The sequence below is a fragment of the Impatiens glandulifera genome, chromosome 5, assembly GCF_907164915.1.
Source record: "Impatiens glandulifera chromosome 5, dImpGla2.1, whole genome shotgun sequence".
In the NCBI taxonomy this organism is placed as follows: domain Eukaryota; kingdom Viridiplantae; phylum Streptophyta; class Magnoliopsida; order Ericales; family Balsaminaceae; genus Impatiens; species Impatiens glandulifera.
The window spans coordinates 1,328,418-1,355,927 of record NC_061866.1 but is presented as its reverse complement, the minus strand read 5'-3'; the positions used below and the strand labels follow the sequence as shown (position 1 = coordinate 1,355,927).

At 29.1% G+C, this 27,510-nt stretch overlaps 1 protein-coding gene across 1 annotated transcript; it reads right to left on the bottom strand.

Annotated features, from left to right (window-relative positions):
- Positions 1–3,371: 3,371 nt before the first annotated feature.
- On the bottom strand, positions 3,372–6,481 carry LOC124937793 (wee1-like protein kinase). The gene is made up of 10 exons (XM_047478120.1): positions 6,131–6,481; positions 5,998–6,055; positions 5,854–5,911; positions 5,490–5,756; positions 5,347–5,414; positions 5,159–5,268; positions 5,035–5,075; positions 4,807–4,955; positions 4,123–4,479; positions 3,372–3,734 (listed from the first exon to the last, which is right to left on the bottom strand). The coding sequence occupies exons 1-10, from the start codon at positions 6,394–6,396 to the stop codon at positions 3,636–3,638; spliced, it is 1,473 nt and encodes a 490-aa protein (XP_047334076.1). The 5' UTR covers positions 6,397–6,481; the 3' UTR covers positions 3,372–3,635.
- Between the last annotated feature and the right edge of the window lie 21,029 nt (positions 6,482–27,510).

The window sequence follows — 27,510 nt, the reverse complement described above, 5'->3', positions numbered from 1 at the left end:
TAATAATAATAATAATAATAGTGTGGCCAAAATGAAGGAAAATGTAGTCTTAAAGGCATGCAAATATTGACTACAAGCACACTTTACGTTTCAAAGTTACTCATGATTTGTCCCTATCAAGTGGTCACGGTCCAGCCATATACATCTCATTATTATTATTATTATTATTATTTTCATTTTTCATTTTTATTATGTTTTTTTTGTTATGAAATTATCATGCGGGTGTTCTAAATTAAAATAGTACGCGACTTTTGGTCTCATAAAGATGACTCAACTATGGTTTTTTTAGTTACCTTAGTTAATGAGGTCTACCTTAATATATACATCCACCATAACATATAGTTTTTATAATATTTAAAAAATAATCTATGCTTATAATGGTAAAAAAAAATTGTCAAGTAGGCCACTAAAAAATAATTATGCTAAAAAATATGAAAGTTGAAAAGAAATTAGAAATTAGAAATAATCATCTCTAAAAAGAGTTTGTCAAAGTTCAGTACACACTTTGGTCATGTCTATGAGAATTGCACAATAAATAATTGAGTAGAACCAACTGCAATTATTAAATGTTGTGCAATATATTTTAACTTTTTATTGGTAGAAAAATTTGCTAAGACTTAAATTTAATTTATAAAATTAATAAATGTTTCTAGTAAAATCTTAATTTAATATATACAAAATAATGTTAAGTACATTTGAAATAAACTTTTTTTTAAAAAAAATTTCATTAGTTTGTTGTATTTTCATTTTAGAGAAATCATTAATTAGTGAAAAAGACTAATTTAGTTGTCTAGTTTGGTTGAATATATTCCTAATATAACGATTCACCTTTAAGCATAAATATTTTTAGAAATACATAAATAATAATTTTAAAAATGAGAAATAACTCGAGATAAAAATAATATTATAAGAAAGTTGATATTATAATGTATTATTATTTGAATGGATTAATAATTTAATAAAATAAAATTTTCAGATTTTTAATTAATCATATACTGACACATTATTTTCGTCAATATTTTTCATATTATTTATGTCTGTTTATATCTGTCTCAAAAATTTGAACTCATTCTTTTAAACATTTTAAAAAATAATTAGTCAATTATATTATATAGTTTCTAAATTTTAAAATTAATATATTATGTATTTTTTGCCTAGTAAGAAAAACTTGTTAGGAATTAATTTTATTTATAAAATTAATTAATGTTTACAATCAAATCATATTTTAATATATACTAAATTTATGTTAATTCTTTCTTCTTTAATTTTCAATTTACAGAAATTTAAATTTGGCTTATTATGTTATTTATTACCTATCAAGAACCTATATTTTACTAATTGAATCTATATATATTATGTTAGGTATAATAATTTTTTAATATTCAATTATATATATATATATATATATCTAATAATTACTATTTTTAAATAATTAATAAATCAAATTAATTATAAAATCATTTCATAATAATATTTTTTACTCATTAAGGTTAATTGCAATGAGTTCAAGTCATAAGAGTGAAAATAATGATTTTTAAAATAACCAAATAAAATTTTAAACACTCCTTTTTATTTAAAAAAAAGTAAAAAATCAAAACTATAATTAATAATAGTTATAAATAAATATAAAAAAGTATAAAAAAAACTACATAAATATAAGAATATATAAATAAATAACTAAAAATAAAATATTTTAATTGAATAAAAGTAATTAAATTGTTAAATAAATTATTATAAATTCAACACCTCAGCAATAAAAAAACAAATAATGTTTATATAAATTATAATAATAAATTAATATTCGACCAGATAAATGCTAATAACTACAAATAAAATGATAATATTTTAAGTTTGTACAACTGAAATAAATAAATATGTAAAAAATATATATTTTAATTTTAATTAATATATTTTGAGTGCACAATATTTATTACTTTTTTAATAGAATTATGTCCAAGCTAGATTGATTCTTATATATCAATCAATATCTTATACTTAGCTAATTTGGATTGTGTTATGAATTGGGTTATTTTAACAGTTAATGGTTGAAATTGATTTAAATTAAACATAGATTACAGACATTAAAATAGCATAAAAAATGTTATTATTATTATATGAACTTAAAATTATAACCAGATAGATTTGAACAAAAATGGTAGAGTTTTCTTAGGGCTTGTTTCATGTAGGGTTATTTGTTGAAAAATAATTATTTCATAATAAAATAGGTTATTTTTGAAATTTTCATTTTTTTTAATTAATAAAATATTTTTATTTATTTTTAATTTTATTAAAATAAATTATAGTTATTTTAGTTGATATATTTTTATTTATTTTTTAAATGAATAATATATAATAAAGTATTCTGAAAATAAACAAGTATGACATGAGAAAAAAAATTATATATATAAACATTTATAATTTATTTACTGTTTCTATGACTTTTAGTAGACCGAAATGGGACGTGATGATATTTGTGTTTCTCATCCCGATTTCTCCGCAATCTCACTATAGTTCTATTGCGAACACTAATAAACATAATTAAATATATTTATTTATTATTATATTTTATAAATTTATAAATTTATTTTTTTTATAATAATATGAAGATGTATTATATAAAAAAATTATTTATATAATTTTATCATGTAAATTTTAATATTAGAGAATATGATATAAACAATGTTGATAAATGAATATAAAAATAATAGTAAAAACAAATTTAGTGTGATTGTCTAAATATGGTTCCGTGGTATATAACAATTTTTTAAATTAGTTTCATTTGATTATTTAAGAACTCCTACCCAAAATTCATATATTTTAAGATATTTATTTTCAATCATTTAAATAACTCAATTTATAATTAAATTTTCTTACTTTACCAACTAAAACCAAAATAATTTATTAATTTTTATTAAACAATGTTTTTTTTATATAAAAAAAACAATAAAAATCCTCAAATAACCAAATGGCGGACCCCCACTAATTAATGACTAATGTGGCATTTAAAAACACTCAACTTTCATATTGCTGTCATGACTCATACTCTCTCCCACCATTTTTGCTATAATTGGTTTGGTTATCATCCTCTTAAATTGATTCTCTTTGGAGGAGAATGACAACCAACACGATAAGGAGGGGTTTTAATTCTGCCCTTTTTGTCATTAGACCTTGGGTTTCCTTAATTAGTAGGGGCTGCTACATGCAAATCAATTTGAATTTCGGTTATATCTAGAAATTTGATCTTGTATGTGAAATAATATAGGTTCAATTACTATTTAGAGCAACGACTAATTGTCTTTCAAACAATAGACCCAGTTTCGACTTGAGGTTCAAGTTAAGGTTTCTTAAAACACCCAACAATTCAAAAAGACAATATGATCTTGCGTGAGATTAAATTATATAAATCTGGTAATGTTCAATACCAAATATATGTTAAGACAATAAGCATTAAGCAGCCAAAATTTACAGCAAAAGAGACAACTATAACCTGTCCTGTCTCTTTTAGTTTATGCAAAACCAGATCCATTAGCAAAAAATTGATCACTGCATCAGATCCATTCATCCATCATCATGAACTTGAATGAATTTCCCTTCTTCTTGCTTTATCAAAAATGTACAACACAACCCTGGTCTCATCACTTGCCTTGAACACTTCTTTGGCATCTATCAAATATCGGGTTCTCAACCAGCTGCTTCGCAGAGGGTCTCCGGGTTGGATCAGGGTCCATCATGGCCTAATAAGTTGTGTTAGAATTTTGGGACAGATATATAATTAAGTGAATGTATTTGATCATCAACTAATAAGTCAAAATTATGTGATCTATTTTGTGAAATGAGGAATTTAACTTAAGTGATGAGAGACCAAATTATAATAAACAAAAGTCATTATAACTGTTTGGTCAGTTATAAGGGGTTAAGGTCTCATTTATAGAGTAGACTGAGATTTTCTCTAAGGATTCAGGTACGCTTCCAGATTGCAGTTTTATAATCAATCGTTGTAGTTCAAAAGGATTAAAAACTCATAAGGGGAATTCAAAGTTTTTATGAACATATGAGAAGAAATTCCAACAATATGATGAACCAAAAGTAGTAATCTACAACTTACAGTTTATATATATATACCTTGAGTAGAGTTTGGAACTGGACTGAATGTCCTGGGAGCAATGGCAACTTTCCTTCTCTAAGCTTTAGAAAAAGAGGTCCTGATTTAGGCAAAGATGTTCCTCCCTTTATAAGCTCAAATATGGTGATCCCCAATGAAAATATGTCAACTTTGTCAAGGTTATCATAGTTATCGTTAAATATTTCTCTAGGCATGTAACGTGCATCCCCCTCTTCGATTGCAAGACTCCTATCAATGAGAGTCGCACACCCGAAATCCCCAAGCTTATAAACACCATTCTTTAAGTAAATATTCTCTGGTTTTACATCCAAGTGAGCTATCCCTCTCTCGTGTATGAACTGAAGTGCCTTACCTATCTGCATTTGATCAATGTTTAAATATAATCAAGACCAATGCACAAAAATAAACTAAAGATTTTCAGTAATGCTATGTTTAGATGAGTGGATTTGGAATTAGATATCAAATAGTTGTGATCATTTTTGCAGATTGTTTACTGGAATTGTTAATCAAAGGTTATTAGAGTGAAAATGCATGTAAACATAACCTAGAATTCTAATTCTAATTTAAATTCCTCTTTTAAAGTCCTTTAGTCAAACATAACCTAGAAGAGGTATTTGTCTTCAGTATTACAATGAAATAACAAAAATGACACGAAGATTTGAATTGTATACAACTGTAATAACCTGGTGCATAGCTTCCAAAACCTCCCCTTCTGTGCAAAACTTTGAAGGGTTGCAATTGGATAGGTTATGAGGGCACAGTTCCATCTGAATAAATAGTTGCTCGTTTTCAAACCAAGACGTGTAATATGCAACTAAGTTTTCATGAAATCCTAAAATTAGAGAAAACAAAAATTAACATTTAGACAAGTTTGGTAAGATTTAGGAATTTTCATCTGAACATTCACCAACCTAAAGCTGCCAAAGCTTGAACCTCCATCAAAGCTTTTCTCCTGCAAAGTTAATGATCGTTAACAAAGGAATATATGCAAACAAATAAGTAAATAAAAGCATCTGGCAAGCCAAAGAAATGAACCTTTCTGTATCCTTATTCAATACTCTGGTGCTCTTTTTCACAGCATACATGCACCCATCAATTCTCTTCAAGACTTTGAAAACGTGACTGAAGTTTCCATTACCAATTTTCTGAGAAGAAACAAAGCAATACAAGCATAATCAATCATTGCAAGAGATGGGTAATAAACAATTAACTCCTATATATACCTCTATCTCGTGAAAATCTGATCGGTATCTTGAGAGGCCATCTCCAGTATTGACTGATGGAAAAATAACTGCACAAAATTTCCAAGTAGAAGCCTTATTATGACAACTTATTCTAACTTAATTTGCAGTCATCTAACTTATACCTGCACACTTAGATCTTTGATTGGAGAAAGGATCAATATCGGTTTCAGACAAGTCCTTCAAATACGGGTTGGTTACGCAGGGAGGGGGCATAACACGGCATCTTAAAGCTGCAGCAGATTGTGAAACATAACTGTGTTTCCTTTGAATTTCCATTGTGTCCATCATTTCCAGCTTTTCCTCATCCTCTTCGAGATTATCTTCTTCCAAGTCCACATCTTGATCGAGGAAAAACAAATTGGAACCAATAGAATATGCTGATATGTTATCTGGAAGAAGTATAACAATTTTGAAATTGAAATTAAAATGAATTTGTTCAACATTATATCTAAACAGAAGAGAAAGACAAATACTAACTAGCCTTACCATGTTGTCTTTTGACAGATTTTATCTTCTCTGGTGACTTGGGACAAAGGATGTTATCCTGAGAAAAATAAAGCAGGAAATTTTAACAAAAAAGATTCAATATTGCAAACGATTACAACATCTCTAACAAAATAACTCACTCACCTTGTTCCCTATATTATTCGAGATGTATTGGGTATCCGGAGTAATATAATCAGGAGTGCTGAAATTAGGTTAATAGAAAACATTAGTGAAAACAGCAAACATCTTGGATTAGAAATCAGTATTGAGAAATTACCAAAAGAAATCTTGACTTAAAATGAAGTCTTTATCATCTGCAGTGGTATCTAAACTGAAATCGATGGTAGACGAAGAAGGGGGTTGCGAATCGGAAGTGATAAGGTTTTGGAACAGTGAAGGGTCGGAGAAAGATGATTGTTCGCGATGAACCTTGAAAGAGACTTGCCCTAATTGAACTGATAAGTGTGATGTTGGCGATTCTTTCATTATTTTCGCTGTCGTCTCCTTGTTCCAGCAGCTTCTCTTTGGGGTTTCCGCCTTCATTCTTAAATCTCTTTCTTCACTTTCCCGGGTAACAATCGAGAGGTGGGAGACGAAGAGAGGGAATACGAAAAAGTTCAAATATTTGCACGATCTTAGAAAAAAGTGCTTAGTGCTTGTATTAAATGTTATTTAATACTAAAAAGTAAACTTTTTTAATATTTAAAATATACCTATTTAAAAATATATATGTTTTTTCCTATTTATTACTGGCGTACTTTGAAAGCTTTGTATTTTGTTTGTCGTTTGTGAATTTGGGCAAAACGAATATCATTGGTTTTTGGTCTAATTTGTTTTAGGTGATCATTTAAATCATCCAATTATTTGTAACAAATAAAAAAATGATGTTATTATAAGATCAAATTGAGAATTTTGATATAAGATATTGATCTTAATATTTAGTCTATTTAAATGATTAAAATATATTAATTTATTTTATAATTAATAAATAAATTTTTATTTGATTTTTATTTGTTTCTTTATTTATAAATATATTTGTTTGAACTAATATTATATTAGTTTTTTATTTGATTTTATTAAATTAACTATTAAAAATCTATATATTAAGCACAAAATTTTCTTAATTGAGAAAAGTTTAAATAAATATTACTTCCTTATTTATTTTTCTATATAGTATTTATGTAATATATATATATATTTATTTATTTCTTAATATATAATATTTATATAATATAAATATATATTCTATTTTTTCATAATTATACATTTATCACACAAAATATATATATATATATATATATATATAATATTTTCAAAATCTTATATAAAAAAAAGACCAATAATACAAAATACATATATTACATACACAAAATTATAAGAGTTCATATTTAATACTTAAAATTAAGATTCGAATGGATTTGATAGTAAATAATATAAAAATTAAAATAAGAAATGGTTATAATATATATATTGTGTTTGATTTTTAACTTAGTTAAGTTTGTGTTGTGAATTTTTTTTAGAATTTTTTTGTACGAGGAGAATCAGTTTTACGTGATCGAAAAAATAAACTATAAAACGAGGTTTTATAAATGACTTAATAACTTTTTTTTTTTGTCGAATCTATGAGTGTAAGCACTAAAATTTTACCTACCCAATTTATAAATTTCTAATTTATAAATTATTTAAAAATAATAATAAAAAAATTAAAATAACTAAAATTAAGGCTAAAGACACAACTAAATAATTAATTGAATTAATTATTATAATAATTAAACCCAATTAATTAAGACAATGACCAAGAAAAATAAATAAAATAATTTGAGATAAATGTTATACTCATTTTATCTCAAAATAATTTTAAGGAGTCAAAATGAATTGAAATAAATGATTTAGGATAAATGTTGTATCCATTTTATTCCAAATAAATTATTTATTAAAACCCAAAAATAAAAATAAATAGGCAAAATAAATGTCATATTTATTATAAATATTTTGTAAGTTAAAAATAAAATTAAAATAATAAAAAAAATCAATTTCAAACAAGTCCTAATACTGAAAATGGAGCGTAATTTGTTGTATCCAATATCGGAAAGATTAATTGTATTAGACTCTAATACCATCGTACGAGCGTAATTTGATGTAAAAATAAAAAATGTCTCTATTCTCTCTTCACAGTTTTTTCATTTTCTAGCTAATATCATGTCATGTCATTCCTCCCATCACTCATCTTTTGGTTAATAGAAAGATCAAGAATCTGTGATGAAATTTGTTCTAAATGTTCTTTCTCTAACTTAATTTTCTTCTTCATTGTTTGTTTGTAGAAGATATCCTGTTGCCGAATGATATTTTAGAAGAGATTTTTTTTGTCAGGTGCATGAGAAGAGGAAGGACATAGACTAAGAATAAAGATAGCATAAATAATTTATAATTGTAAAGTAGTATGAGTCAGGGGCGGAGCCAGGATGAAAAATTACCTGGGGCTGACTCCAACTTGCACCTCATATTTAACTTTCTATGTTCGTTTTTTTTTTTCATGTAATTGATACAATAAATTAATAAATTCAAACATATAAAATAAAAGATGTATGAACATTTACTTTATGAAATTATGAAACAAAATAGTACATTCAAAACATTTAAAACACACATTATTGAAGTTGTGCCCTTTTATTCTTCTTAGAATAAAATTCTTTAATTATTGTATCATTATCAATGTTTTCAAACAACTCTCGTTCAATATAGACGATCATAGAATCTGTTAAAAACTCTTCTTCCATCTTGTTACGAAGAGTTGTTTTCACGAGCTTCATAGCTGAAAATGCTCGTTCCGTTGTTGCTGTAGAAACGGGAAGAGTTAAAACAAGACGAATCAACCTGTCAATTAAATAAATATATTAGTATAAGTAAACAATATAACTATATTTCATAGATTATAACAAATGATAAAATTACCTACCGATCAAATTGTAGGTTTTTGACTTATTTGTCTCAACTAATCTTCGACATAATTCAGAAATAGTTGATAAATTCTGAAATCTTTCATTGACGGGCATGTCAAACTCATAGTGAGCCAATTGTGTTCTCAAGTGGTGCAAATCTTGTGCATCAAAATCTAGATGATAGAATTTCTCAGCAAGTTGATAGATGTGATCAACATTAAGAAGTTTAAAGTTGTCTTTAGGTTCCAAAGCACCACTGAGCTTAAGAAGTTCGACTGCCTCGTCCTTGAATCTATTATTGAGCTCTTCAATTTGAAAATCTATTGCAGCAACAAATACATCAAATTGATAGTGGTGCTTTGATTAGTTTGCGATTGATTGTTGATCAGAATTTGAAATATAACAGAACATATTACAGATAAAAGAGATTAAGAGAATGAAACATGTAATGAAGGAGGAGAGTTAAGCCGATCTTGCAATGCGTAACATTAGTTCAACTTCCACTTCCTCCGGTAACAATCATCGATCATATATGCTCAAAAGATTTGATGAATGTATTAAACGTTTAAGAAAAAAAGAATAATTGTGGGCATCTTTATAAGAAAAACTATAATATATTATATAATATAATATAATAATATAACAATAACCGTCGGATGTTTTTTAATTTAATTGGGTGGAGCCCACCATAATAAAAAAATATTTTAATCGGATGAGAAGTTTGATAATTCTTTAGAGGGGATTTTTATTCACTTTGTTTTTTTTTTTTTAATTTCATTGGGTGGAGCCCACCATAATAAAAAAAATATTTTAATAACTTGAGTGGGGCTGGAGCCCACCCTAGCCCCCTTGGTGGCTCCAGGGGGCTCAATTTTCTTATGGTTATATATATATATATATATATATATATATATATATATATATATATATATATATATATTTAGATTTTTTTATTGTTTAGTATAAAAATATTTAATTAAAATTTTATTTTTATAAATTATTTATCTAATTTAATATATTAATCATATATTATTGATTTTATTTTGATTGAAGGAAAATAAATTCCTTATAAAAAATATCAAATATATTTTCTTATTTTGAATGAATAATGACATCTGCAATTTTAATATATACAAAAATTAATTAATTAAAATCTGCAATTTTAATGTATACAAAAATTAATTAATTGAATAGGGAGGCTGTAATCCCAAGTTTTGACCCAATCCAAATAAATAAAATTAGGCCCATATTCTATTTTATATACAAGGCTCTTAGTCTTTCAAACCTAATATATATTTTTCTCATTCTTGGTTCTTTAGTTCTCAGCCTCCAGGTAAAATTTCTTACTCTAACCTATCACTTTGATCTATGAGCGCCATTATACATTAAACATTGTTTCTACGGATTGATTTTTGTTTTTTTTCTCAACTGTTAGTATGTTATGTTTATAAATTAGGACATGAAATTAGTTTAAATGTAAATAATGTGTAGGTAGATTAGTTTGTTTGATTATCAATGAGAAATTCATGCCTTTTGATGGTGATGAGTGTTATGATACAAGTAAATTGTAATAGTCATTAGTTCTGTCATAACCGAATCCGTAACAGGGGTCAACTTTGACATTTAGACAACGATGGTTCAATTTATTCAACGATATGTGAGGAAGTTACTTTTGTGTTGATGGATTACAATAAACGATATTTGATATGTCAATTATTGTATTAGAATATCAAACGTCTAATTGTGGAATTCATCAAGTGCGAAAGTCTTTAAAACTTTCTCATTGATCAGTTGTACTTTTGCTATCAAAATTGGTTTCAGCCCAGTTATGGATTGGTTATGACAATACCATTGACATTTACAATAATTACGAGTTCTAAGGTATTTATGAATGCTATAGAGTCATAAGTATGATATTATATTTGAACATTAAAATACGAGAATCGTTAGTAGAAAAGTACTCCCAAGTTAGATTTAGTATAATTTAGAGTTTTCTGAAATTTAAAATTATATTGAAAACTTGATTGGAAAGTCTAGGCTTTGTTATATTGACAAATACTATATTGATTCTATGTTTTTGATAACAATACACTATGAAAAAAGGATAATAACGAGCATTACAACCGATTGTTTTAAAGACCCATAGCTATTGGTAGAATAGTGCAAGTATCCCTCTTCCCCAGGAGCTTTCAGCGGTCCCATCTTTCTTGCATGCTCACTTGGCTCGGGGGATATAGTTCAGATGGTAGAGCTCCGCTCTTGCAATTGTGTCGTTGTGATTACGGGTTCGATGTCTAATTGTCTGGGTCAATACCTACAAAAACAACATCTCTGAACAGGGTTCTAGCACCATGCCAAATGTGCCCAAAGAAAAAGAGCAAAGAAAATGAAGCATGCCCAAAGGTTTTCTCTATCCTTTCTTACCCTGAAAAAGTAGGGTCATCATCATAGGTATAGGAAGAAGCCCCATCAAATAGAGATTTTGAATTTCGACCATATTTCGATTGGTAATACGATATATAATGACCACTAATACAAAGAGTATTACACCATTGATCGTGAAATATCGATTGCTTGTTGAACCCCGTGAATTGCGTAAAAGTAGGATACTCCAAATTTGGGGGTCAAAGAGTTTTATAAAACGTTTATTTTACGTTGCTTCTTATCTAAATATACTAGTTTCTTCATTATTTGTAACAGTTCTTTACTTGGGCGACTGAAATCTTTCTATTCCATACATATACGTACCTGGGCTTTTTGAATTAAATAAAGAAGTAATTCTTTCTTATAAAGAACCCATTTCGGTACTAAGGGTAGGTTGATAACCCACAGCGGAAGACATTCTACCCAATAACGCAGATAATAGTGATTGTTTAGAAAATCAATAACAAGGTAATAGCAATTGATCCATTATACTATATATAATGCCCCAATCGGTATACCACCAATAAAAAATCGCGAAGAGAAGGCGCAAGATTTTGACCGCGTTTATTTAGTCATAGTACTAATTGTTTTTTATACCAATCGACACACCCATATAATTAGTAACCTGTCAACTTTCCTCTCCTTTTCCTTTCCCTAAACCCTTCCGCTCTCTCTGTGTAGGCTCTCTCTCCCTTCCTATTGATTCCTGAATCCCTATTATTCAGTCTTAACGAATCCTGATTTAGACTATATATTATTCAGCCTTAGTTCCGTTTCAATTTCAACCCTACCAAAAAAGAAACCAGGTCCAACTTCGTTTCATGATTGGAGCCCAATTGCGTCTTCTTCTCTAGGTCTCAATCGGTCGGTTGAAGAGGAATCTGCTTCTGGATCAGGCCAGGTAAGTTTGATTACTTTGTTCCTTGAAATTCCTGCTGATATATGAATGCGATCGTATAATTCAGATAGAGAAGAACGTTGTTCATTTGTTTGTCTTAGGGTTTCACAACTCTTAAATTACTCTTCTTTTATTACTCTACAGAGTTTTCTTCTCATCAATTAGGGTTTTTGATTTTTACTTAATCTCTAATCTGCATTCTGATATTTATTTGCTACCCTTGGCTTATGATATTGCTTTCTTGAGTGAACAAGATGGATGACAGTCTAGTTTATTTTTCTTAGGGTTTATTCTTATTTTGATTTACAAGTGCCTGGGTTTATCCTTATTAATGCAATATTTTTTACTGTTAAAGTCAATCTAAATTTGCATGCTCAACAGTACTTAGAAGATGGTGCAATTGAATGATGAGTTTCTAGAAGAGGTTTCCGTTTCTCCATTTTAAATGTGTATCTAAATTCTGGATTGTCGTAATTAGTAGCACCTATTTTGTCATATATCTCTTTTGTGCTTAGTTATGATAACACCAATGACCTAAAACGAGCACAATTCTCACAACCTTGTAATAGTCATAAGTTTTTTTGCGTTGGATAAATGATGCAAGTGATGGTTTTGAACGATAAATTCATTGTCACGTAATAATAATTGTTAAGGAATTTGACAAGACATTATTTATTATTTCTCTTAAGAATTGCATATAAGTTTTGCTTATAAAAGTTCAAATAAAATTTGTGTTGGTAAAACTAAATAAAAATAAAATATTAAGAGAAAAAACTTCAAATGAACTATAATGCATCATTATACTAACCATAACCAAGGCCCATTTTATTTTATATTAAAAATAATATAATTAACCCTTGCCCATTATATTTTATATTCAAACAATATATTTTATATTCAAATCGATGAAAGAGAAGAATTTCAATGTTGACCCTAGGCCCATTATATTTTATATTCAAACAATATATTTTATATTCAAATCGATGAAAGAGAAGTATTTCAATGTTGAAGGTATGTTATCTTCTCTCTTTTCATTGCTAAGTAATGAGAATATGCTCAAGGCATAGATAAATAGTCAATTCTAAAAATTTCTGATTATAATTAATTATATAGGAAGGCTTGATGTAATCCAAGTTTCTATTGACCCAATCCAAATAAATAAAATTAGGCCCATGTTCTATTTTATATGCAAGTCTCTTAGTCTTTCAAACCTAATATATCTTTTCCCAATTCCTGGTTCTTTAGTTCTCAGCCTCCAGGTATAATTTCTTACTCTAACCTATCATTTTGATCTATGAGCGTCATTATACATTAAACATTGTTTCTACAAATTGATTTTTGTTTTTTTCTCAACTGTTAGTCTGTTATGTTTATAAATTAGGACATGAAATTAGTTTAAATGTAAATAATGTGCATGTAGATTAGTTTGTTTGATTATCCATGGGAAATCCATGCCTTTTGTTGGTGAGTTGTTGGTGAGAAGTGTTATAATACAAGTAAATTGTAATAGTCATTAGTTCTGTCATAACCGAATCCGTAACAGGGTCAACTTTGACATTTAGACAACGATGGTTCAATTGATTCAACGATATGTGAGGAAGTTACTTTTGTTTTGATGGATTACAATAAACGATATTTGATATGTCAATTATTGTATTTGAATATCAAACGTCCGATTGTGGAATTCATCAAGTGCGAAAGTCTTTAAAACTTTCTCATTGATCAGTTGTACTCTTGCTATCAAAATTGGTTTCAGCCCAGTTATGATAATACCATTGACATTTACAACAATTACGAGTTCTAAGGTATTTATGAATGTTATTAGAGTCATAATATGATACTATATTTGAACAATTATATTTGAATATGAAAATATGAGAATCATTATTAGAAAAGTACTCCCAAGTTGATTTAGTATAGTTTGGAGTTTTCTGAAATTTAAAATTATATTGAAAACTTGATTGGAAAGTCTAGTCTTTGTTATATTGAAAAATACTATATTGATCCTATGTTTTTGATAACAATACACTATAAAAAAAGGGTAATAACGAGCATTACCACCGATTGTTTTAAAGACATAAAACTATTAGCAAGGTAATAACGATTGTTTTGAAAACTAATAGCAAGGTAATAGCGATTGATCTATTATACCATATATAACTCCCCAATCGGTATACCTTAAATAAAAAAACCAGGAAGAGAAGGCGCAAGATTTTGACTGCGTTTATTTAGTCATAGTACTAATTTTTTTTTACCAATCGAAACACCAATATAATTAGTAACCTGTCAGCTTTCCTCTCCTTTTCCCTTCCCTAAACTCTTCCGCTCTCTCTATGTAGGCTCTCTCTCCCTTCCTATTGATTCCTGAATCCCTATTATTCAGCCTTAACGAATCCCGATTCCGACTATCTATTATTCAGCCTTAGTTCCGATTCAATTTCAACCCTACCAAAAAAGAAACCAGGTCCAACTTCGTTTCATGATTGGAGCCCAATTGCGTCTTATTCTCAAGGTCTCAATTGGTCGGTTGAAGAGGAATCTACTTCTGGAATCTGGATTAGGCCAGGTAAGTTCGATTACTTTGTTCCTTGAAATTCCTACCGATATATGAATGCGATTGTATAATTCAGATAGAGAAGAACGTTGTTCATTTGTTTGTCTTAGTGTTTCACAACTCTTAAATTTCTCTTCTTTTATTACTTTGCCGTGTTTTCTTCTCATCAATTAGGGTTTTTGATTTTTACTTAATTATCTTTAATCTGCATTTTGATATTTATTTGCTACCCTTGGATTATGACATTGCTTTCTTGATTGATCAAGATAGATGAAAGTCTAGTTTATTTTTTTAGGGTTTATCCTTATTTTGATTTACAAGGGCCTAGGTTTTCCTTATTAATTCAAAGTATTTTACTGTTAAAGTCAATCTAAATTTGCATGCCCAACAGTACTTAGAAGATGGTGCAATTGAATGATGAGTTTCTAGAAGAGGTTGCAGTTTCTCTATTTCAAATGTGTATCTAAATTCTGGATTGTCGTAATTATTAGCACCTATTTTGTCATATATTCTTTTGTGATTAGTTATTATAACACCAATGACGTCCTAAAACAAGAACAATTCTCACAACCTTGTAATAGTCCTTAGTTCTTTTGCGTTGGAGAAATGATGCAAGTGATGGTTTTGAACGATAAATTCGTTGTCACGGACTAATAATCGTTAAGGAATTTTACAATACATTATTTATTGTTTCTCTTAAGAATTGCATAATAATTTTGTTGATAAAAGTTCAAATAAAATTTATGTTGGTAAAACTAAATAAAAATAAAATATTAAAAGAAGAAACATCAAATGGACTATAATGCATCATTATATTAACCAAGACCCATTATATTTTATATTAAAAATAGAGTAATTATTCCTAGGCCCATTATATTTTATATTCAAATCGAAGAAAGAGAAGAATTTCAATGTTGACAAACCAACCACTAAATCCGATCTCACACTCGACAAACCACCCATCACCCAACCTCCATCTCGTGACATCACACTTTCAAATGCTCGTCAAACCAACCACTAATTCTGACCTCACACTCGACAAACCACCCACCACTTGACCTCCATCTCGTGACCTCACACTTTCAAATTCTCACAAAACCAACAATTAATTTCGACCTCACACTCGACAAATCACCCACCACCTGACCTCCATTTCATGACCTCACACTTTCAAATGCTCATAAACCAACAACTAATTATGACCTCACACTCGACAAACCACCCACCACCCGACCTCCATCTCGTGACCTCACACTTTCAAATGCTCGTCAAACCTACAACTAATTCCGACCTCACACTCGACTAACCATCTACAAACCGACCTCCAAATTTCTTGACCACACACTTTCAAATGTTCGCCAAACCAATCACTAATTCTTACCACTCACTTAACAAACCATCCAACACCTAACCTATATCTCGTGACCTCACACTTTCAAATGCTCACCAAACCAACAATTAATTTCGATTTCACACTCAATAAACCACCCACCACTCGACCTCCATCTCATGACCTCACACTTTTAAATTCTCTCAAAACCAACAACTAATTCCGACCTCACACTAGACAAACCACCCACCACCTGACCTCTATCTCGTGATCTCACACTTTTAAATGTTCGTCAAACCAATAACTAATTCTGACCTCACACTCAACCAACCACCTACCACATGACCTCCATCTCTTGACCACACACTTTCAAATGTTCGCTAAACCAACCATTAATTCTGACCTCCCATTCAAAAAATCATCCACCACTTAACTTCCATCTCGTGACCTTACAATTTCAAATACTTTTCAAATCAACAAATTAATTCCGACCTCACACTTGACAAACCACCCACCACCCAACCAACGATTTCATGACCTCACACTTTTAGATTCTTATCAAACAAACCAATAATTTCAACCTCACACTTGATAAATCATCCACCACATGTGACCGTCATTTCGTGACCTTACACTTTCAAATGCTCGTCAAATCAACCACTAATTTCGACCTCACACTCGACAAAGGTAACTACATTTAATATATATATATATATATATATATATAAATTATTAATAAAAATATATATTTTATAATTAGGTGAAAATATATATATATATATATATATATATATATATATATAATGATGGAGAAAATAATTAGGAAAAAATATATATATATAAGATAAAATATTTTTATAATTTTTAAAATCTAAAATTTAATTAAGAAAGAGAGTAGGAGAGATGAGAGAGAAAATACTAATGAAAATTAGTTAATTAATTAAAATATGAAAATATTTTTATTTTTATTAAATTTTAAATATAAAATTATATTTTAATAATTATCCTGAAAAAACATAGATAATAACTTATTATTTTTTTATTAAATAATTTATTTTTAAATAATTTATAATTGTAAAGTAGTTTGACTGGCTCAATTTTCTTCTATGGTTATATATATATATATATATATATATTTTCTTATTATTTAATATAAAAATATTAAATTAAAATTTTATTTTTTAAAATTATTTATATAATTTAATATATTAATCATATATTATTGATTTTATTTTGATTGAAGGAAAATAAATTCCTTATAAAAAAATATCAAATATATTTCCTTATTTTGAAAATGAATAATGAAATTGCAATTTTAATATATACAAAAATTAATTAATTAAATAGGGAGGCCCAATCCAAATAAATAAAATTAGGCCCATGTTCTATTTTATATGCAAGGTTATTAGTCTTCCAAACCTAATATATCTTTTTCACAAGTTCTTCAATTCTCAGCCTACAGGTACAATTTCTTACTCTAACCTATCATTTTGATCTATGTGCGCCATTATACATTAAACATTGATTCTACGGATTGATTTTCGTTTTTTTCTCAACTGTTAGTCTTTATGTTTATAAATTAGGACATGAAATTAGTTTAAATGTAAATAATGTGCATTTAGATTAGTTTGTTTGATTATCCATGGGAAATCTATGCCTTTTGTTGGTGAGGAGTGTTATGATACAAGTAAATTGTTCTTCTCTGATTTCACTTTCTTCTTGCATTGTTCAGTATGCTGCCAAATGAGTTTCTAGAAGAGGTTCTTTGCAATTGTTCCGTTTCATATGTGTATCTAAATCCTGAATTACCTTAATTAGTAGCACCTATTTTGTCAAATTGCATCTATTAGTATGGACTAAGAGCAACATTAGCCTATTCTAAAGGAACTATGTTCTCTTTTGTGTTTAGTTATGATAACACCAATGACCTAAAATCATCACAAGCGTCACAACATTGTAATAGTCATTAGTTCTATCATATCTGAATCCGTAACTGGGGTCAACTTTGACATTTAGACAGAGATGGTTCAATTGATTCAACGATGTGTGAGGAAGTTACTTTTGTGTTGATGAATTACAATAAACGATATTTGATATGTCAATTACTATATTTGATATGTCAATTATTATATTTGAATATCAAACGTCCGATTGTGGAATTCATCAAGTGCGAAAGTCTTTAAAACTTTCTCATTGATCAGTTTTACTCTTGTTATCAAAATTGGTTTCAGCCCAGTTATGGATTGGTTATGATAATACCATTGACATTTACAATAATTACGAGTTCTAAGGTATTTATGAATGTTATTAGAGTCATAAGTATGATATTATATTTGAATATGAAAATATGAGAATCATTAGTAGAAAAGTACTCCCAAGTTGATTTAGTATAGTTTGGAGTTTTCTGAAATTTAAAATTATATTGAAAATTTGATTGGAAAGTCTAGTCTTTGTTATATTGAAAAATACTATATTTATCCTATGTTTTTGATAACAATACACTATAAAAAGGGTAATAACGAGCATTACCATCGATTGTTTTAAAGACATATAACTATTAGCAAGGTAATAGCAATTGTTTTGAAAACAAATAGCAAGGTAATAACGATTGATCTATTATACCATATATAACGCCCCAATCGGTATACCTTAAATAAAAAACCAGGAAGAGAAGGCGCAAGATTTTGACTGCGTTTATTTAGTCATAGTACTAATTATTTTTTATACCAATCGACACACCCATATAATTAGTAACCTGTCTGCTTTCCTCTCTTTTTCCCTTCCGCTCTCTCTATGTAGGCTCTCTCTCCCTTCCTATTGATTCCTGAATCCCTATTATTCAGCCTTAACGAATCCCGATTCTGACTATCTATTATTCAGCCTTAGTTCCGTTTCAATTTCAACCCTACCAAAAAAGAAACCAGGTCCAACTTCGTTTCATGATTGGAGCCCAATTGCGTCTTCTTCTCTAGGTCTCAATCGGTCGGTTGAAGAGGAATCTACTTCTGGATCAGGCCAGGTAAGTTTGATTACTTTGTTCCTTGAAATTCCAGCTGATATATGAATGCGATTGTATAATTCAGATAAAGAAGAACGTTGTTCATTTGTTTGTCTTAGGGTTTCACAACTCTTAAATTTCTCTTCATTTATTATCTGCCGTTTTTTCTTCTCATCAATTAGGGTTTTTGATTTTTACTTAATTATCTCTAATTTGCATTTTGATATTTATTTGCTACCCTTGGCTTATGACATTGCTTTCTTGATTGAACAAGATGGATGAAAGTATAGTTTATTTTTTTTAGGGTTTATCCTTATTTTGATTTACAAGGGCCTAGGTTTATCCTTATTAATTCAAAGTGTTTTACTGTTAAACTTAATCTAAATTTGCATGCCCAACAATACTTAGTAGATGGTGCAATTGAATGATGAGTTTCTAGAAGAGGTTGCAGTTTCTCTATTTCAAATGTGTATCTAAATTCTGGATTGTCGTAATTAGTAGCACCTATTTTGTCATATATTCTTTTGTGATTAGTTATGATAACACCAATGACCTCACAATCTTGTAATAGTCATTAGTTCTATGACAACATTGTGATAGTGCTTAGTTCTTTTGCGTTGGAGAAATGATGCAAGTGATGGTTTTGAACGATAAATTCGTTGTCACGTACTAATAATTGTTAAGGAATTTTACAAGACATTATTTATTGTTTCTCTTAAGAATTGCATATAAATTTTGTTGATAAAAGTTCAAATAAAATTTATGTTGGTAATACTAAATAAAAATAAAATATTAAAAGAAGAAACATCAAATGGACTATAATGCATCATTATACTAACCAAGGCCCATTATATTTTATATTAAAAATAGAGTAATTATCCCTAGGCCCATTATATTTTATATTCAAATCAAAGAAAGAGAAGAATTTCAATGTTGACAAACCAACCACTAAATCCGATCTCACACTCGACAAACTACCCATCACCCAATCTCCATCTCGTGACATCACACTTTCAAATGCTCGTCAAACCGACCACTAATTCCGACCTCACACTGACAAACCACCCGCCACTTGACCTCCATCTCGTGACCTCACACTTTCAAATTCTCGCAAAACCAACAATTAATTTTAACCTCACACTCGACAAATCACCCACCACCCGACCTCCATTTAATGACCTCACACTTTCAAATCCTCGTAAACCAACAATTAATTATGACCTCACACTCGACAAATCACCCACCACCCGATCTCCATCTCGTGACCTCACACTTTCAAATGCACGTCAAACCTACAACTAATTCCGACCTCACACTCGACTAACCATCTACCAACCGACCTCCAAATCTCTTGACCTCACACTTTCAAATGTTCGGTCAAACCAACCACTAATTCTTACTACTCATTTAACAAACCATCCAACACCCGACCTCTATCTCGTGACCTCACACTTTCAAATGCTCACCAAACCAACATTTAATTTCGACTTCACACTCAATAAATCACCCACCACCCGACTTTCATCTCATGACCTCATACTTTCAAATTCTCACAAAACCAACAACTAATTCCGACCTCACACTCGACAAACCACCCACCACCCGACCTCAATCTCGTGATCTCACACTTTCAAATGCTCGTCAAACCAACAACTAATTCCGATCTCACACTCAACCAACCACCTACCACCCAACCTTCATCTCTTGACCACACACTTTCAAATGTTCGTTAAACCAACCACTAATTCTGACCTCAGACTCAACAAACCATCTACCACCCGACCTCTATCTCGTGACTTCACACTTTTAAATGCTCGTTAAACCAAATAACTAATTCCAACCTCACACTTGACAAACCACCCACCACCCGACCTCCAACTCGTGACCTCACACTTTCAAATACTCGTCTAACCAACTACTAATTCCGACCTCACACTCGACCACCCACCTACCGCACGACCTTCATCTCTTGACCTCACACTTTCAAATGCTCGTTAAACCAACTATTAATTCTGACCTCCCACTCAACAAACCATCCACCACCTGACTTTCATCTCGTGACTTTACACTTTCAAATTCTTTTTAAATCAACAAATTAATTCCGACCTCACACTTGACAAACCATCCACCACCCGACCAACAATTTCGTGACCTTACACTTTTAGATGCTCGTCAAACTAACCAATAATTCCAACCTCACACTTGATAAATCACCCACCATATATGACCGTCATTTCGTGACCTCACACTTTTAAAATGCTCGTCAAACTAACCACTAATTTCGACCTCACACTCGACAAACCATTCACCACCCAACCATTCTCGTCAAACCAACCACTAATTCCGACCTCACACTTTTAGATACATTGTATCTTTTGTTTAAAGATTGCGTCACCATATATTATAGTCAATAATGCATTCTTGAAAATCTAAATATGGCATGTTTTGGCATTTGAACCCTAGTCTCAATCGTAAAATGTGAACACTTTAAAATCACTTGAAATTGTTGAAATAATTTTATTATTTTGTGATTAATTAGTTAATTTTTATATTAATTAAAAAAATGTTCGGTCAAACCAACCACTAATTCTTACTACTCATTTAACAAACCATCCAACACCCGACCTCTATCTCGTGACCTCACACTTTCAAATGCTCACCAAACCAACATTTAATTTCGACTTCACACTCAATAAATCACCCACTACCCGACTTTCATCTCATGACCTCATACTTTCAAATTCTCACAAAACCAACAACTAATTCCGACCTCACACTCGACAAACCACCCACCACCCGACCTCAATCTCGTGATCTCACACTTTCAAATGCTCGTCAAACCAACAACTAATTCCGATCTCACACTCAACCAACCACCTACCACCCAACCTTCATCTCTTGACCACACACTTTCAAATGTTCGTTAAACCAACCACTAATTCTGACCTCAGACTCAACAAACCATCTACCACCCGACCTCTATCTCGTGACTTCACACTTTTAAATGCTCGTTAAACCAAATAACTAATTCCAACCTCACACTTGACAAACCACCCACCACCCGACCTCCAACTCGTGACCTCACACTTTCAAATACTCGTCTAACCAACTACTAATTCCGACCTCACACTCGACCACCCACCTACCGCACGACCTTCATCTCTTGACCTCACACTTTCAAATGCTCGTTAAACCAACTATTAATTCTGACCTCCCACTCAACAAACCATCCACCACCTGACTTTCATCTCGTGACTTTACACTTTCAAATTCTTTTTAAATCAACAAATTAATTCCGACCTCACACTTGACAAACCATCCACCACCCGACCAACAATTTCGTGACCTTACACTTTTAGATGCTCGTCAAACTAACCAATAATTCCAACCTCACACTTGATAAATCACCCACCATATATGACCGTCATTTCGTGACCTCACACTTTTAAAATGCTCGTCAAACTAACCACTAATTTCGACCTCACACTCGACAAACCATTCACCACCCAACCATTCTCGTCAAACCAACCACTAATTCCGACCTCACACTTTTAGATACATTGTATCTTTTGTTTAAAGATTGCGTCACCATATATTATAGTCAATAATGCATTCTTGAAAATCTAAATATGGCATGTTTTGGCATTTGAACCCTAGTCTCAATCGTAAAATGTGAACACTTTAAAATCACTTGAAATTGTTGAAATAATTTTATTATTTTGTGATTAATTAGTTAATTTTTATATTAATTAAAAAAATATTTATGTTAATAAAGATAAATTATATATATATATATATATATATATAATGAGAGAAATAATATATAATAAAAAATAATATGTATTTATATAGAATTAATGATGAAAAAAAAATATATATATATATAAATTATCAATAAAAATATATATTTTATAATTAGGTGGAAAAAAAAATATATATAAAATATATTGACGAGAAAATAATTAGGAAAAAATATATATATAGGAAAAAATATATATATAAGATAAAATATTTTTATAATTTTTCAAATCTAAAATTTAATTAAAAAAAGAGAGAAAGAGAGATGAGAAAGAAAATAATGAAAATTAGTTAACTAATTAATTAAAATATGAAAATATTTTTATTTTTATTAAATTTTAAATATAAAATTATACTTTAATAATTATCCTACAAAAAAAAATAGAGATAATAACATTTTTTTATCAAATAATTTATTTTTAAATGATTCATAAAAAAATATTAAAGATAATTGTAAAGTAGTATGACTTATTCAATTTTCTTCCATATATATATATTTAGAATTTCTTACTATTTAATATAAAAATATTTAATTAAAATTTTATTTGTATAAATTATTTATATAATTTAATATATTAATCATATATTGTTGATTTTATTTTGATGGAATGAAAATAAATTCTTTATAAAAAAATATAAAATATATTTACTTATTTTGAATGAATAATGACATCTGCAATTTTAATATATACAAAAATTAATATAAATAAAAATAACTACATTTAATATATATATATATATATATAAACTATTAATAAAAATATATATTTTATAATTAGGTGAAAATATATATATATATATATATATATATATTTATAAATATATAATGAGGGAGAAAATAATTAGGAATTAATATATATATAAGATAAAATATTTTTATAATTTTTAAAATCTAAAATTTAATTAAGAAAAAGAGAGTAGGAGAGATGAGAGAGAAAATACTAATGAAAATTAGTTAACTAATTAATTAAAATATGAAAATATTTTTATTTTTATTGAATTTTAAATATAAAATTATAATTTAATAATTATCCTAAAAAACAAAAAACATAGATAATAACTTATTATTTTTTTATCAAATAATTTATTTTTAAATAATTTATAATTTTGTAAAGTAGTATGATTGGTTCAATTTTCTTCTATGTTATATATATATATATATATATATATATATATATATATATATATATATATATATAAATATTTAAATAAAATTTTATTTTTATAAATAATTTATATAATTTAATATATTAATCATATATTATTGATTTTATTTTGATTGAAAGAAAATAAATTCCTTATAAAAAAATATCAAATATTTTTCCTTATTTTGAATAATGACCTCTGCAATTTTAATATATATAAAAATTAATTAATTAAAATCTGCAATTTTAATGTATACAAAAATTAATTAATTAAATAGGAAGGCTGTAATCCCAAGTTTTGACCCAATCCAAATAAATAAAATTAGGCCCATTTCTATTTTATATTCCAAATAAATAAAATTAGGCCCATGTTCTATTTTATATATAAGGCTCTTAGTCTTTCAAACCTAATATATCTTTTTCCCATTCCTAGTTCTTTAGTTCTCAGCCTCCAGGTAAAATTTCTTACTCTAACCTATCACTTTGATCTATGAGCGCCATTATACATTAAACATTGTTTCTACGGATTGATTTTTGTTTTTTTCTCAACTGTTAGTCTGTTATGTTTATACATTAGGACATAAAATTAGTTTAAATGTAAATAATGTGTATGTAGATTAGTTTGTTTGATTATCCATGGGAAATCCATGCCTTTTGATGGTGAGGAGTGTTATGATACAAGTAAATTGTAATAGTCATTAGTTTTGTCATAACCAAATCCGTAACAGGGGTCAACTTTGACATTTAGACAACGATGGTTCAATTGATTCAACGATATGTAAGGAAGTTACTTTTGTGTTGATGAATTACAATAAACGATATATGATATGTAAATTATTGTATTAGAATATCAAACTTCCGATCGTGAATTCATCAAGTGCGAAAGTCTTTAAAACTTTCTCATTGATCAGTTGTACTCTTGCTATCAAAATTGGTTTCAGCCCAGTTATGGATTGGTTATGACAATACCATTGACATTTACAACAATTACGAGTTCTAAGGTATTTATGAATGCTATAGAGTCATAAGTATGATATTATATTTGAACAGTTATATTTATATTTGAACATGAAAATATGAGAATCATTAGTAGAAAAGTACTCCAAAGTTATATTTAGTATAATTTAGAGTTTTCTGAAATTTAAAATTATATTGAAAACTTGATTAGAAATTCTAGGCTTTGTTATATTGACAAATACTATATTGATTCTATGTTTTTGATAACAATACACTATAAAAAAGGATAATAACGAGTATTACCACCGATTGTTTTAAAGACCCATAACTATTGGTAGAATAGGGCAAGTATCCCTCTTCCCCAGGAGCTTTCAGCGGTCCCATCTTTCTTGCATGCTCACTTGGCTCGGGGGGATATAGTTCAGATGGTAGAGCTCCGCTCTTGCAATTGTGTCGTTGTGATTACGGGTTGGATGTCTAATTGTCTGGGTCAATACCTATAAAAACATCTTTGAACAGGGTTCTAGCACCATGCCAAATGTGCCCAAAGAAAAAGAGCAAAACAAATGAAGCATGCCCAAAGGTTTTCTCTATCCTTTCTTACCCTGAAAAAGTAGGGTCATCATCATAGGTATAGGAAGAATCCCCATCAAATAGAGATTTTGAATTTCGACCATATTTCGATTGGTAATACGATATATAATGACCACTAATACAAAGAGTATTACACCATTGATCGTGAAATATCGATTGCTTGTTGAACCCTGTGAATTGCGTAAAAGTAGGATACTCCAAATTTGGGGGTCAAAGAGTTTTATAAAACGTTTATTTTACGTTGCTTCTTATCTAAATATACTAGTTTCTTCATTATTTGTAACAGTTCTTTATTTGGGCGGCTGAAATCTTTCTATTCTATACATATACGTACATGGGCTTTTTGAAATAAATAAAGAAGTAATTCTTTCTTATAAAGAACCCATTTCGGTACTAAGGGTAGGTTGATAACCCACAACGGAGAGCATTCTACCCAATAACGCAGATAATAGCGATTGTTTTGAAAACCAATAACAAGGTAATAGCAATTGATCCATTATACTATATATAACGCCCCAATCGGTATACCACCAATAAAAAACCGCGAAGAGAATGCGCAAGATTTTGACAACGTTTATTTAGTCATAGTACCAATTAGTTTTTATACCAATCGGCACACCCATATAATTAACAACCCGTCAGCTTTTCTCTCATTTTCCCTTCCCTAAACCCTACCGCTCTCTTTGTGTAGGCTCTCTCTCCCTTCTTATTGATTCCTGAATCTCTATTATTCAGCCTTATCGAATCCCGATTCCAACTATCTATTATTCAACCTTAGTTCTGTTTCAATTTCAACCATACGAAAAAAGAAACCAGGTCCAACTTTGTTTCTGGATTGGAGCCCAATTGCGTCTTCTTCTCTAGGTCTCAATAGGTCGGTTGAAGAGGAATCTGCTTCTGGATCAGGCCAGGTAAGTTTGATTACTTTGTTCCTTGAAATTCCTGCTGATATATGAATGTGATCGTATAATTCAGATAGAGAAGAACATTGTTCATTTGTTTGTCTTAGGGTTTCACAACTCTTAAATTTCTCTTCTTTTATTACTCTGAAGAGTTTTCTTCTCGTCAATTAGGGTTTTTGATTTTTACTTAATCACTAATTTGCATTCTGATATTTATTTGCTCCCCTTGGCTTATGATATTGCTTTCTTGAGTGAACAAGTTGGATGATAGTCTAGTTTATTTTTCTTAGGGTTTATTCTTATTTTGATTTACAAGTGTCTGGGTTTATCTTTATTAATGCAATGTTTTTTACTGTTAAAGTCAATCTAAATTTGCATGCCCGACAATACTTAGAAGATGGTGCAATTGAATGATGAGTTTCTAGAAGAGGTTGCAGTTCTCCATTTTAAATGTGTATCTAAATTCTGGATTGTTGTAATTAGTAGCACCTATTTTGTCATATATCTCTTTTGTGCTTAGTTATGATAACACCAATGACCTAAAACGAGCACAATTCTCACAACCTTGTAATAGTCATAACATACTTATTTTTATATTTAATAATAACAATATATACAATAATGCTTAATTTATTAATATGGAGGTTTATATACAAACTCATCATATATAATATTACTTTCTCTCCTACTCTATTTTTCTTAATTAAATTATATTAATATTAATTCAAAACTTTCATTAAATATTAATTATAAAATCTCCAACAAAAACGTATAATAAAATATTAATTATAAAACCTCCAAAAATTCTCATTAATTTAGTATTAAATATTAATTATAAAACCTCTGCAATTAAACCAATTAAACAGACTTTTCATTCAACAAACACTCTTCCTCCTCTCTCTTACTCTTCTTTTCTTAAAAATTGGTTAAAGCGGATGGGAGAGATATTGCATCCGAGAATATTCAACTCGAATTCCCCATGGATTGTTGAGCACGATTGGATCCTCCGATTCTGGCCAATTATATTGGAAACTGCGTAAAGTTTCAGATAGCAACGATAAAGGTTGCATCTTTGAAAGGGGAGAAGGTTTGACGAAGGCGATGGCGTCGACTGCGAT